At 43.0% G+C, this 15697-nt stretch overlaps 1 protein-coding gene and 1 long non-coding RNA gene across 2 annotated transcripts in view; one reads left to right on the top strand and one right to left on the bottom strand.

Annotated features, from left to right (window-relative positions):
* The window catches only part of LOC112214129, a 136345-nt gene that overhangs the window by 31006 nt on the left and 89642 nt on the right, over positions 1–15697 (top strand). The gene's annotated exons all lie outside the window — the stretch shown is intronic.
* The window catches only part of LOC100748444 (homeobox protein SIX3), a 57409-nt gene continuing 50029 nt past the window's right edge, over positions 8318–15697 (bottom strand). Inside the window, exons 2-3 of the mRNA XM_003485911.4 lie at positions 10992–11387; positions 8318–10296 (exon numbers count right to left, since the gene is read on the bottom strand). Of these exons, the coding sequence (XP_003485959.1) occupies positions 9912–10296; positions 10992–11387 (781 nt within the window). The 3' untranslated portion in view covers positions 8318–9911. The remainder of the gene's footprint in view (positions 10297–10991; positions 11388–15697) is intronic.

The following is a 15697-nucleotide window of genomic DNA, read 5'->3' as shown; positions in this document are numbered from 1 at the left end:
GGAGGGAGAGATGCTCACCGTTTAATTGAATTCATTCGATCGTAACGAAGAGGAATAATTACGTTCGACGCGCCCGTATACTACTATTACAAGTCACCGAAGAAAGTGTCATTAAAAGCGACAGTAATCACGGTACGTGCCAGTTCTATCTGCCTTTGTAAGTTCGATTGGTTTTATTGCCGCGAGATCGACACGGAATTCGAAGAAATCGATGGTCCCCGATGTCTGTACCATTAACGTGCCAGATATGTTTGATGGAGCTTATTAAAAGAACCAGCTGTAGGTTAATCGAAGAGAGTTAAGCTGGCTGTATTTTTATCGTTGAAATATATTATCTTTGTAGCGAATGTTTATTGAAACGAATATTAACACCGTTAATTGTGCACCGCGTCGATCGGTTACACGAAACGATCGCATTGCAAACGTACGTGCAAGACGTTATATCGTTTAAACGGTAATGCAATTGCGAATAATTTTACATAATAATTAAAGCCACTTTGACGCAACTTTATATTTTCCTCTCGGTATTTGGATTAATTTAAAGTTACTGTTCGCGATATAAACACCTCATTAGTTAAGCGTTAACGTAATTAGAGACGTTTTTCATTCTGTTTTTCGAATGTATCCTTAATTGAAAGCGTCGAAGACTTATTTTATCCCGGCTGCACGAGCGGAAATTACACACGTCGCACCCTATGAGATAAATTTACCGCAATTTACTACCATTAAGCTCTCGTATTTATGTAAATAAGGAATTCGGTTCGGTTTGGTAGGAGAGGAAACGCGAAAGGGTGTAAGGGTGTATTGGTCTCACCCAGCTCCGTTAAGGATATCGGATGCTAAGATGGAAGGTGCGTCGATGTAACCAAGAGAGAAAGAGAGGGTGAGAGAGACGGAAGAAGGAACAGAAAGCTCTCGTTAATGAGCTTCCTCACCCTCAAAGCTTTGAAAGCCGGTTACACTCGTCTCACTCGACTTGGCGGAGCGAGAGAGTTGTTCAATTCAAAGCTTCCAGGAAATTATACGTCTGTTACCGTTCTATCTTGAAGTAAAGGCTCAAAACTCGTCTCTAATAACGGCAATAGCGTATTTTAATCTCGGTCCGAGGTAGTGCATTTGTCATTTTCCTGTCGTACAAAAGCTTCTCGCCTTAGAAGCTGGAATTTGCCTCGATGATTATTCGTTCAGCACGGTTTAACCACGGCGACACGTTGGATATCAGAGGAACTTCCTTCTCGCTCGTCGGGAAGTGAACGTTTCGCGCCTATGTTTCTATATTTCCGTACTCGAAAGTATAAAATTATTTCCCTCGATGGAGAAACTTACCATCCAGCATCTGTCGTGTCGTTGAAAAGGATGCGTGTTTTATAAAAGGAAAGGAGGAAGAAAAGTGTGTCTTTCACGTAACGTAGGTATCATAAACCTGCAGAAACATCGATTCGTATGAATTTATACGCTATGAGAGAGATTTTTATCTTGTACAAAGGAGCAGTGCAAAGATGATACGTCGAAAAAGAGGAAAGACGATAATCGCAGGAAAAGCACTTGAAAAACTATCGAACTTTCGAGTATCTATATAAATAATAATATTAATATTACGAGTAATTGTTCTTACAAAATATATTTCTATGAGGTAGAAAACATCGAAAGAACCCGATGGGTTGCCATGTAGTAACGATATCATTTTTAGGCCTTGCAATTTGTTACGGTGGAATGTCTATCGTAAATGTCTAATCTATGTGTATACGATAATCATTTTGCGGACATTGGACCGATGATAATCATAATTTGTCATTGTTTAACATTTATTAGTTAAGTCACCTATGTTACACAAACCAGGCAATGCTTGTAATAAACGTAAGAAGTGTAAAAAAAGTCTTCCCGTCTGCGATATTTGTCGAAGAAAATGAGCGATAAAAACGTGTCTTACGCTTGACGTAAGTCGGTTTCACGGTATGCATCGTTGATAAACGACGTCGAAGTTTCCCAATACTTCGAACGTGTTACCTTTCTTGCCATCGTGTATCATGACACGAGCGCCTCGGTTTTCCACGATGCTTCCCTAAAAACGGGGTATTAGGAGAGCCATCTGGACAAGGCACTTCGATGCTGAAGTATTCCACGCGAACGGAGTTTCGACTTGGGTACGATGTCATCACGGCAATTTCTCGGGGGAATGGTTACTTACAGTGTTGGCTTAAACAACATACTTAACCGGGCTACTTAGTACTCACGGCCGCAGACGTACCCCTTGCAATAATAACATTTCACCCCCTTTAATCCGTAGCCTGCTGTTAGTCCTCGGCTAAGTATCTGGCCTTCTCTTACCCTCCATTCTCGTTCCATCGCTTTTCGAGCGAAATCAAAACACGGAAAAGCCGATACAGTTTTGCGTAATACCCTCGTCAGAAACTTCCTCGAAATGTTGTCGGTCCTGTTGCCGAAGGGGGCAAAAGATCGTGCCTCGAGAGAAAAAAGGAGACTACGGCGACGAACGGTTGTTTTATGTACAAACTGTAAACTACGATGAAAGTCTAATTAATTGGCCAATGTTATCGTCGCTCGTAAATATTAAGGGATGAGATTTTTTATTTTTGCCAACCAGGGGATTTTTATACGGTTACTTCGTATCGAAGCGATCGTTGTATGTTACTTTTACGTTGTATGTGCTATTTATAATTGTTCGTGAAGCTGAATTCCGTTCATTGATCTTTGGAGAACCTGGCGTATTGGTACTTCGCGCGTATGACTGAATGATAAGATAGCGTATATAGCAGGCGAGATACGGATTCCACGTAAGTTCTATAGAGTTAGAAGGTACCCCATCGAACATAATACAGCATAAACTCCAGAGTGGTAAGCAGCTTAGTACCTCGCAGGGGCAGTAGTGACGCCTGACATATCCATATATGTTGCAGATACGTGACAGCTTGGACGTAGATGTACCAAGAATTTTCTTCTTACCTCGAACGTATGTAGATATACGTATTTCCATGCCTAATTATGCTTTGTGAAATGAAACGGACACTTAAATTTCTGTTGCATTTGAGTTGTAGCTAATCCGATAAACCCCATCAAGATGTAAATCATTTAATTAAAAAAAAAAATACTAAACGTTATTCTATTACGCGAAAGAAATTAAGGAATTAGAGTTATTTGAAATTAGGTTGATTTTAGATCATCGGAAGTTGATAAAATGAGTTGATAAATTTGGAGAAAATTTCCTCGTTTGCGAGGAAACGAAATTGATCGGCTTGGCTTCTGAGTGTCTCGCTTATTATCTCTTGGATTTATCGAATCGTTTACTGAAACATCGATCAAAATTCATTATTGTTCGATAAGAACGGCGTTTGTCACGATACAATAATCTATCGAGGAAAGAAAATATTTTCAGCCAGTTGTTCCAGTTAGCTAAATATTTTGTTTTTCCCATGAAGTTGTCGCAGGCCTGGCCGAAGGGGCCAGGGGTGACGCGTGACACACCCCCATTGAAATCCTATGCACGGGATATACTTAAATTAAATGGGCGCCGGTGTCGCATTATGGTCCAAAATGGCAAGTTATATCTAACCTCTCATTAACCCCGTGTGAACTCGGATACGATACGAGACCCCCGATGAAAGTCGACACGCCGATTTTCGAATTTGTAATTTGCAATGGGGCAGTTTATTATGGGTTGTAGCAGGTCATGCGAGACGCTTTAATCGACCAGGGTTATATTTGTCCATCATCGGGATGCCTGAAAGGATTTCAGAAAAAGTATCCAGGAAAAAATGTTTGATTGTAGACATTTCAGGGTGAGAATAAAACTCTATATAATAGAATTACACCCTGATATACGTTCTTTCTTGCTTACGACGTTTCTATGCGGCGTTTCTTTAAACAGATTCGTGTCCACGTGCTTAGTTCTCATGGAAGTTTCAAAGATACATTCAGTATAATTTACTATTTTAATTTGGTTTATACGTAATCGTTATTTCTAATCTGCACGATCAATTTTACTTCTACGATCACTTTTACCGATTAATAGAAACCATGTATCTTAATTTAATCGAATCTTAAAACATACAACACGTGTATAGACCGTCACACGCATCGTGTTACGTATGTCTTACGTCTGTTTTACGCGTCTTTTTCTAGTTGAATCGATCGTTCCGTAGTCGGTTACCATACGTAAGTCTAAAGTACGACCGTATCTTATTATCACGCATGGAAACATCGTTCGCGTCTTTCGAACTTGTAACTTTTACAAAGACGAAGAAATGAAAATGCGATTTGCCGCATTGTGGATCGTTCCGCGTCACCGTTCGTGATGCTCCATTATTCCTTGTTGCGATCTCTCCAGCACAATACCGATTTCTCCAGGCGAGTATCGCGGCTTTTCCCCTCTTTCTTTCGAGTTTCGATCGCACCCTTAAGCAGCCAAGAGTCCATGATCTCGCTGACACTGCCGGAAGGGCAGATCTAAAATATAGAACGTGTGCACGAGCGAGCGAAAGGGAGGGGAGGAAACAGGGATCCGGGAGTGAGAAAGATCCGTAAAGCCTGAAAAACTTCTTACCGCAACAATGGCGAGTAGCGATTTTAAAAAGATTCAACGAAGATTTACCATCACTTTCACACCTCTCCATGGTACCCCAGTGCCTGCCTAAGACCTACAACAAATACCTGGTGGGCATCGTAATCTCACTAAGGCCTCCCATAGTGGGGACCCTATGGGCCCCCATTATGGTTTTCGCGGCATTGTCACGTCGTCGAATCTGTCTACAAATAACCACTAGAGAAATAGTTACTCTCTGTCGATACTCTTCCGTTGATCTCGCTTCATCCTCCTCTCCTCGATCATCATGAACGTCAGCCATCTCTGTTTCTCTTTTTCCTCTGTCGACGCTTCTCCCCGCTTCCCTCCTCGCCCTCCCGCTCATTCCGGGTTTCCCCCATTCAGAGTGGACTACATTATTTTGTTGCAAGGCCCAGACCACACCGTATTATCCTAACATCTAAATCCGGACAGCTGGATGTCTATCAGAGTCTCTCAACTAGAGCGCCTCTCCTTCTTAATAGATTACGCTCCCTGGTTTTATCCATCCGAATGCCGATAGAGAAACAAGGAGCCGGAGACTCGATCGTATCGATAACGATCACCGAAGGAGATTTTTACGCGAACGTTTTGTCACCACGGTGGCTTGAAGAGCAAATGTTCGGACGGCAAGGCATCGAAACGTGGTCATTTTTTTATTTGCGCCTAGCATTCGTAAATTGATCTCTTTGTTGAAATTTGCATCTTCGCGGTGGCTCGTGTATACTCGACAATGACTCGATTAAACGTTATTTAGGATATTTAGGATTCAGTAATTTAGGATAATTAGGCGATGGATCGTGAAATTATTAAGATCGAAAAACGCGTATATTGTACAAAGATATGTGAAATATCCAAAGTGGTGGTTAAAGTATTTACGGTGTATAACAGATCTTCGTTTCCTCAGTTACGTCGATGAAAAAATGAATTTTCACGAACATTCGCGATATTAGCGATTAATAACTTCCATAATAACACCGCGGAGATCCGTGTTTTATGTTAGAATATTTTTCAATTCTCCAACAAAGTATAAAAAGGAGAAACAATAAGCGTGAACGCTGGAATATCCGTTTACATCGACTTCCAAAATTAAATTATACTCGACCCTCCACGGTTACCTGGGATTGAGAACCACTTTCTAATGAATGTGCCAGAGGTGTCAGAGCAGCAACTGTCAAAACACGACCGGCAAGACGACCGTGCCATCCAGTGTGCGACAAAGATCAACGTAGAAATGGAAGAGAGCGAACGAGAACGGCCCTTTTCACGTCATATTGGGTATGTAGCTTGAAAACGGTACACGGAACCGATGCGTATCGATAATCGCGACATTCATCCTTTCGTTTCCCTGCCACGAAATTCTTTTCGCGTATCCGATACGTGGCGACGCGACGTTGAAACGAGGCATTGTTCGGGTTGCGCGTGTTTGTTGCACAACGGTTGCCCGCCTTCCGCTCGTTGAATTGCAGACGATGCTTATCGGGAAGACCAGGACGGATGTTTTTAAAAGAACGAGCAGAAACCAGAAATTAATAACTCGTCATCATTTAACGCTTAGCTCGTCGTACCATCGAGAAAATAAACATTCCTCGTGAAGTTATTACGATATAAATTCTCCGTTCTTTGTCATGATACGGGTAATTCGTCTTCGATCGAATCGATGCAACGACGTTCGTATAAATATCTAAACGAATTACTTTACAAATTACACATTGTTCTTTGATGTTCTAATTCAATTGGTAAACGTTTACAAACATTCGTTGCATCGTTACGAGGAGTTTTCCATTTTCCGTTACGATACGAGCGATCCATCTTCCATTAAATTAATACAATGACGCTCATAGAAATACTACGACAAGCTACTAGATACTCAACGATATTGCTATATTGTCTATCGATAAGTTATTTCGATTTATACGTTTCACAGATATTTCTCGTATCTTGATCGGAGTACAAGTTGTCCAGTTTCAATCGCGATACGCGTAATTCATTTTTCATCGATTCAACGCAATATCGTTCGCCATAAACACCAAAACAAATTGCCGCGCGAATAGCACTGGCGCGTTCTTCGACGAATTTTAATTTAACTTGTAACCATTTGCAAGCGTTGTGTCGACATCGATCGTTCATCGATTATCTGGCCGGTGATCAGGCCGTTACGCGGCGATTAGCTCTCTCGGAGCCCGGCTCTAAACACATTTCGCTCAATGACCAGTTTCAATTACGGCAACTTCATCGAAGTAATTTAACAACTCGCCGGTGAAACGCGCCAGCCGCGGAGAATATCTCTCCATTCCCGGGCAGCCTCTAACGACTCCATCTTCCATCGAGGAATCCACCCAGCTGTCGAGAACTTTCGCCAACCGGTGCGACAGAGAAAGACAGAGCCTCGACTGGTGCGTATATATCGAACGAAGGAACGCAATGCGAACGGCGAACCGCAAGGGCGAGAGACAGAGAAAAACGATGATAGAACGTACGATACGACGGTGAGAGGAAAGGCGACGTATAAAGTAGACGCGTGGAGAGTGGAAGGGTGAAAGAGAAATATATAATAGAGAGGGAAAGAGGAAGTGGTCGCATGTGGAAGCATCAGCAGGCAGCAGGGTGGAGTCGACGACGAGGACGGTTAGGCGTGCGCTCTGGGCATATCGGCTTTTTGGAGAGTCTTGGTCGATGTTCCTGGTTCCTGGTTAACCCGCGGGATCGGTTACAAGGCAACCCAGCCAGCCGATTGGTCCATTTTGTCAGCGACACCCGCCCACGCCACGTTATCGCGCAACTACTCTCTTCCTCTCTGTCGCTTGCCTTCGTTCACCCTATTTTTCTCCCTTCCACTTTACTCCATCGCGTATCCCCTTGCTCTCTTTCGCTAACTGCAGTCCGTGTCGATAACCTTCCTACGCCTCGTCTCCGTTCTCTTTTCATCTCTCCCTCTTCGCGCGCTCCTTTTCGTGCTTACGTTTTCCATGATTCGCCTTTCTTCTCTCTTTTTCTCCTAACCCTTCGCCGTTATCCCTTCGCCAACCATCGACTCGCTCCTATCGACCTTCGACGAGAAGAGAGAGATTCGTGTGTTTCGAACGCGATCTCTTCTTCCGTTGACTTGGTCGGGTTTGTTAACAGGGAGTCGAGTGACTGTGCGAATTTCGTTGGTTACTATAGCCGTGGGTAAGAAGAGGAGACCTTGCGAGCCGTTTAAATTGTGGGAAGGACGCGGCCACCTGAATCGCCTCGCTCTTTCTCGCCTTCGAGTTATTGTAATCGTTTTAGCCGCGTTGCTTGGTATTGCTCGTATGCGCGTACCCACACCTAGAATTTGCCAGGAGCGTCGATCAAAGGCTAGGTGTGAATTAGCCTGGCTCGAGGAAATAACGATATTAATAGATACAATTGGCAGGAGAAAATTGGCCGACGAGTGAGCACGCGAAACGCGAAACGCGAATGTTAATTGCGCGAGGCAAACCGTGTTGATTTCAACGGGTTAATTTTGGCCGATGTTGGGAAATTTTGACGAGCCACGCGAATTTTGGCAGATGGATACCTTGCTGGGTACGGTATCGAGTTCCATGGATGGAGACTGGGTGTTGTGATCGATTCAGGAACAAACGATGAATTGAACACTCACAGTATAGTTTTGTTGTAATATCATAATAATCTGTTAATATATTTTCGCGTGAATGTATGTACAGGCGCAAATAATAATATTAATAATAATATTAATAATATTAATAATAATAATGAATCATCTTCTTCTCATATATTTATATATGTATAGTTTCGTGTTAATATTCTTTACGTAAGGTACTTATGTATACGTGGGCTGTAGTATGTTCATATTTATAAGAGGGAGAAAGGGCTGATTATACAAGAAATTCTGCTAACGTGTGTCGTATTTATGTGTATATCTACAAAGAGAGAGAAGGAAATGCGAACCGACGTATGTTCGCGCTATTTCTTCTTCTTCTTTTTCTTCTTCTTCTTCTTCTTCTTCTTCTACTTCGTTTTCTTTCTCTTCTTTATCGTTAACCAGACTCAACTTGGTCGATCGATCGTCTTTGTCTCTTGACAATCGTGATCGAGCCGCGTGTTACTCCGAGAGTAAACGATTCCTTTAACGAGCGTACCGATTAAGGAAATTTACAAATCTCTAATCTCTACCTAAGCTAAAGGAGGGGGGGGGAGCGTTTTGCGAAATATCTTAAATTATATCAATCGGTTTTCAAATTATTTATCAGACTGTTTCTTTATATTTATGCATATCGATTTGTGCCGACAACAAACGATACCGTATCGTTTCGATCCACTAGAAACGGTGTTTGAATCGCGATACATAAAATCGTATCTGAATTTGATCGATGGTTAGCATGAACGATTTCCAGATTTTGTTTATTTATTATTATTTTTTGACAAAGAAAAAAGGAAAACAAAAAACTATTTCCATACGAGACTTTGATGTTGTAAATAGATAAAAAGGCTCGCTTATAATAGTCACGTACAATTTTGTAGAGCGAACAACGCGTTATTTTCGAAGCTCGGCCTCAGTCTACGTTTAGGCTGTTCATAGTTCTACGATCTCGGGTTAGCGTTCCATCTTATTTGGATTAGCATAAGATTTGAAACAGATTCGCGTTAAATTTTCGTAGTTTGGCCAACTAGCTGGCCAACACGTTTGAAACAACGAGTGACAGTTTTCAGGGCGATTCTTACGTTCAAACAGCGTCCTTCTTTTTCAACGGGGGTATCGCTATGTACAGACTACGAAAGAGGGGAAAAAAACAAATAAAAAAATATATCGTTACACGAAATTTGTTATTCTGAAAAGCGGATCGATCTCGCGTTCCGTTTTCATTCAACAAAAAATGTGTCGTTCAGAGTGTGATCTCGTTATTTACATGCGATCTTCGTTCGTATCTGCTTCGGATAATTGCACACGTCCGCTTCAGCCATCTACCGACGCCTCGTCCATCGGAACATTCGGGTTGCTTTATGTTATCATAGTGCAACATATAATTACGAATTCTACATCGTCAGCCGTATTGCAAAATGTTCACCTTGTTTTACTACTTGGTAACGAACACTTTTAACGTAAATTTCAACAACAATGTCTTCGTCCAAGTAAGCTTTTATATTTTTGTCGACCTTTCGTCTTTTTAATAATCATTTCGTAGATTCTTAGAGCTCGAAAATCTTCGTGTTCGCTTTACTCCTTTCATAAAACCTCGAAACGTTTGTCGAGAAATTGACTCTCGTCGTTAGCTACGATTTTTCTCGATACAATGGATCGATCCTGTTCATTCGCTCTTGAAATGACGTTTCCCAATTCGTCGTATCACGCTGGCGAGAAAGGTCTGTGGATCTGCGGTGGTTTCGGATTCAGTGGAGGTGGTGTCGCCACCCTTATCAATCCCTGGCCTTGAGACTGACCCTGGGGAGTCTGTTGACTGGCCGTTGGACTACCCCGCGAGGAAGGCGTGTGAGGGCTCGGAACTGCAACCCTTAGCGGACCCGTCACAGACAAGTTCGTCGCCATTAATGGCGGGCTGTGAGCTTCCGATAGGCTGTCTGACAGGCGCGAAATTCCACCATCGGAGAGACGCGAGCCTTCCGATATCCTCGACATTCCTTCCGGTAGCTGATGCTGTATTTGTGGATGATGGAGCAAACTGTCGTGTGGGTGCAACCTCGGCGGTGGTAGACCCAGAGGATCCGGTAGTCTGTAATTGAAAAGTGTAGTTCCAGATCAATATTTTCTTAGAAAAAGTATTCTCTTCGAGACTTTCGGAGGAATTGCTTTCATCGACGTTAGTTTTATTAAGTTCGTGCGCTGATCGTCGTGGTCGTCGTTGACGACGCATATTGCACTGAATCTTTCAGAACGATTACAGTAAGTTGACATATTTGTCGATTATTCAAGAATTGGTAATTTGTATTGCGATATAATATTTTCGCAAAATCGTATATCGTATTGTACTCCGAGTATATCGAAACATCTCGATCAACATGCATCGAGCACTAAGCTCCTTCGGCGTGTAATTTGTAAACGGCGAGGAAATTTGCAAATACAGATACCGTCTGTTAACAGGGTCGTTCCTTAAATATACAGCAAGTTCTACAGTCACGGAATACAAATTTTATATGATAAATCACTGATATCGAACCAATTGATTAGTTGTTAGAGACGTTATTTTGTCCAGCGATAAGACATTGTCGATTCGAATAACGAGTTAATCTACAATCTCCTCCTGTTAACAAATTAAAGAAAAGACTTTTGCAAAAAATCCTGCCGATCGATCCGATGGATAAAACGCGAGAGGATTTTGAAACGTTTAGTTTTGAACTTTCGAGATTCATCGAACGCGGATTAATCGAAGAGCGCGCGATTAAGGATAGGTTTTTAAAAGCTACTCGCCTCGACCCAAGATCGCCTCTCGGTCCCACAGCTTGGAACGGGCTCGTTTCCGTCAGCCTGAAGATTCCACCGCCAGAGATGTTCGGATGATTGTGTTGCGGGCTGTGCGGTCCAAATCGGAAACCCGCCGGCGGGAATTTGAAGGCCGTCGCGTGGTTGAATCGAAACTGCGATTGCGAAGGATCGAAGCGGAAATTTAAGGATGGTGGAGGTAGAGGACCTAGAGGCCCGAGAGGAACAGGAGATGGTTGATGAGTTGGCGGAGGTGAGGAACTCGGTGACGCAGGCGACGTTCCACCAAGCGAGATGTCAGAATCCTCTGAATCGCTGGCTCCTGGTCCAGGACTCAAAGTGCGTCGTGTACCCCCGTTTCCTGTACCAGATTGCTGCTGCATTCTGAAACATAACATGGTTGAAACACAGAACGTGTTTTCGCGTTCATAAAACTTACGTTAATTGCAGTCGAAACACGAACTTGATAGATTCGAGTTGTGGAGGATTGGTCGAGGATAAATATAACGTGAAACAACGAGAGCGAGAGATTGCTGTCGCAATCCGTCAATTATATTTCCAACAAATAAATAAATTAACGTACAGACGTATACGCCAGTCGTTAGTACGAAATATAAAGCGCAGAATAAAATCGCGGAATAAACATTCGTTAATGCTCGTCGCGTAACTCGGTAAATACTCGTGAGATACTCCGAGATACTCTGTAGATACTGTACGATACTGTACGATGCTGTTCGATACTGTACGATACTGTACGATGCTGTTCAATGCTGTTCGATACTGTACGATGCTGTTCGATACTGCACGATGTTGTACGATACTGTACGATGTTGTACGATACTGTACGATGCTGTTCGATACTGTACGATGCTGTACGATGCTGTACGATGCTGTACGATGCTGTACGATACTGTACGATACTGTACGATACTGTACGATGCTGTTCGATACTATACGATGTTGTACGATACTGTACGATGCTGTTCGATACTGTACGATACTGTTCGATACTGTACGATGCTGTTCGATACTGTACGATGCTGTACGATACTGTACGATGCTGTTCGATACTATATGATGTTGTTCGATACTGTACGATGCTGTTCGATACTGTACAATGCTGTTGGATACTGTACGATGTTGTACGATACTGTACGATGCTGTTCGATGCTGTTCGATACTCTGTCGCTCGCGATGGCGTCCGTTTATTTATGCTGGTCGAGGGAAAGTCGGAAAATTCAAATTCGTTTTCATTCGACGGTTGCATATAGCGGCGACATTGTTTTGCCCGGAGTTTGTTTATCATTACATTTCTGCGTCAAGGCTGAGTGAATGTCCTGAGGCAAAACAACAGCATGAGTCGCTCTCGACTCGCGTCGTCCTTTGACTCCTTTCAAAAATGCATTTTTATTTTCTCCTACGTTCTCTGTTACTCTGTATCTCATGTCCATACTAGATTCAGATAATATTAATAGCTTGCCTTAATTTAGTACAATCAAGCATCTTATCCGTATACGTACACTTTTCAATTCCTTGTCGTACAATTTCTTCGGACGAATTTGAACGAGCACCGAATAATTCGACCATGTCGAAACATTATAGGTGAAACTACCCACCTGAAAACTATCGAACCACGTAAACTTCCTTAGAGATACGAGCTGCCTTTATCGCCGATATTACGTTGTCTTATACGACGTACAGAAAATTAGCAATTTTCTTAAGCGAACCAACGACGTTTCTCGCATCTGCTATCTCTTATCGCTCTTTCGCGGATCGTTTACTCGAGCACGCATCTGCCGTTGAAACGTTAACGAGAAAGGTCAGCGATTATTATTGGTAGCAAGTCGGTCACCTTCATCTCGTAGTTGAAGTGGCGCGTAGGCGCGTTGATCGCGATGAGAATTTCAATTCGTTCCCGTCCTAGGACAGGCTTAGGTGGATGTACCCCCGACACTGAAAACACTTTGTTTCCAGTCATCGCCGCGGAGCGACTATAATTAATGAGCGGGCTCATCCTTCCCAGGTGAGCAGAAGGATTCACGGGAGAGTAACGACGATTCCCTAGGACGGGTTCGTACAAAAGGAGGATCCACCTCATTACTCGAGAGATTACGGATAGATACAGAAACGCTTCGCGAACTTCTCACGCGACTCATCCATCGCGGTCAGAGATAAATGACGAACAGTCGTGGCACGATCGGAACGGATGTCCCGACTTGTCGACGGGAAAGTATTATTCATCGTGCCCACCCACGGTCAAGTATTAAACCGGCCGGCCGACAAAGGTATCGAGAAAATCCGTATTATAATTCGCTTTATCGACGAGCCTCGTGAGAATGCGTTTTTCTACGCTTACGAGCGAAGGAATTTTCAACCGTAGAACCATGCAAGATGGAAACTGCAAATACCTTGAACTTAAGGTGAACGTAATTTTTCCGCCGCTTTCGATCGCGTAATCCTGTAACACGGCAAAAGGAAAACACCGTGCGAAGAATTGTACCTCCATCGTGGAAAACGCTTTCTCTAGATGTGGTATTAACAGAGAGGAGAATCATTCGCTAGTCTGCCAGAGACAATGAGATGTTGTGGTCGCCTTAAAAGCCTCTTTACTCCAGATCGATTCAACGCCGAGGCTCCTGAGATACTCCCGTATTTTCTTTGCTAATCGAGTTTCCAGCCCGCACTGTTACCACGGTAACACCTCGAGTGATTTCGAACAGGTTCGCTGCTCGAACGAGAATCGTCGGATCGTTCGATGCTTCCTCACGCTCCAAAAAGACGAACGTACGCGTAGGAACCGCGCCAACTATCCAACTGATTCGATCATTTAAGTTTAGACGCTTGCCCCACGCGCTATTCGTCTTCTTCGCGCCTTTGTAATCCTATTTTCGATAATTTTGCTTTCGTTTCAATTTCTCTTGTTCTTGCTTCGTATTTTATGACAAAATTACTCGAAAATAACCGTATAAAACAGAGAGCATCGATATTAGAATAGAAATTATTATTTAAACTAGAGATACTCGCAAGATACATTGACAAAAAAAAAAAAAAAAATAAAAAATTCCTATTTATTTGTTACTCGTGAAATTATCACCTTGAGGTTTGCCTCTGTATAAACTTCCTGTTTCACAACGTCCATCATCAAGGGGTTAAATCATATATCTCGCCGGCTCTTTTCTATTCACCAACATCCCCCATAAGTCTGACATTCCTTTCACACTTTCTATATATAGAAATATATAACGAGACGTCAATTTCCCTGACGAAGGTATGAAAGCGATTTATTCGATTCCATGGGTAATAGAGGAAGGTAAGAGCGGTAGCGAGACGCGATTCGAGTAGAGGCCACTCTCACATGGACCTGTTTGAAACGCGTTGGACATGGTAATCGAACCCGTACCTACCTACTCTCCTTTTCTCTCTCCTTTTCTCTTTCTTTTTCTCTCTCTTTTTCTCTTTCCCTCTTCCTCTGTTGGTTCTTTTTTTTTTTTTTTAACGTGTCTCGCATCAGCGGGACACTCGACGCGTTTTAATTATGCCTCAAGACCGCTTCCCCTTTGTCTCGGCCCTTTCACGAGACACCCGCACGAGCGGTGCGACTTATTATGTGCCAGCCTCTCCCGTTTTGTTCCACTTAGTGCTCGTCCACCGATCGTCGTCCCTATTCAACGCGTCTTAATGTCGTGGCATTAAAGTGCGGAGGCTCGAGCTTACGGTGTCAATTTTTCGCCGTGAATACCACCAGACCGACATTAATTTCTCTGATTCTTTGCGCGATTTATAACCAACAGTATCTTTGGAACGTTGTTCGAAGATATATTTGAAACTGATACAGTATATCCTTTCTATATTGAGAAGTATCTTACATCGTCAACATCGAACGAACAATACATTTGTTATGTTAAAAAGTAACTCCTTAATACGAATCTATGGAAGTAAAAAGGAATACCGCCGATCGATCAATAACGAAATTAACAACGATTTAAACTTTCGCCATACGATCTCTCCAAAGATCGACTTATTGACTGATAAATTAATACTTTATCGACAGAGACCGGTATTCTATTGTACGATCGATGTTAACTTCTACAGGTATTAAATCCATCGGCTGTATTCCCATCGTTATCGTCGTTGAATTAATCGAAAGCTTAACAAGGGGGCGTGGTGTTCCATTTCAAAACACGAATTTTATTCCTGTTCACACGTACGAACAATTACGAAACTACGAGACAGCGTCGGCCCGAGTTATGCCAGCAAACCGTGTGTTGCTTCTACGCTGTTTCCGCGGTTAACGAGGGATATCGGCGTTCACGGTTCGGCCGCTCGTTAAAACTCAACGAGCTCGCTACGAAAAAGGGCCACGGCCCGACGAATATTGCAACGAGCTCCGCTTTTTCTCTTTCCTTATTTTCCCTTTTTTATCGTTATTTCGGTAGGATCCGGTATGTTTAATATATTCGCGGCATGTGTCCGTGCGCGCACGCGTTCGCAAAAGTTCAGGGCGTATTTCGCGTGGCGAATCGAGGACCGCGTCGAACAGCTCGAACGAGCTATCACAGGTGACGCGGTAAGTTTCGGCACTGCCGATGGCCATGATTAAAAAAGAAATTCATCAAGCGGCTTCTACCGCCGCCGGGGAAAGTATCAGGTGCAACGTAAGGAACGCCGCGCGGCGATGAGGATGCGCCCCGCCG

Source organism: Bombus impatiens, unplaced genomic scaffold (assembly GCF_000188095.3).
Source record: "Bombus impatiens unplaced genomic scaffold, BIMP_2.2 scf_0089, whole genome shotgun sequence".
Lineage (NCBI taxonomy): Eukaryota > Metazoa > Arthropoda > Insecta > Hymenoptera > Apidae > Bombus > Bombus impatiens.
The sequence above is the reverse complement of the archived record's forward strand: the minus strand, read 5'-3'. Positions and strand labels throughout refer to the sequence as shown.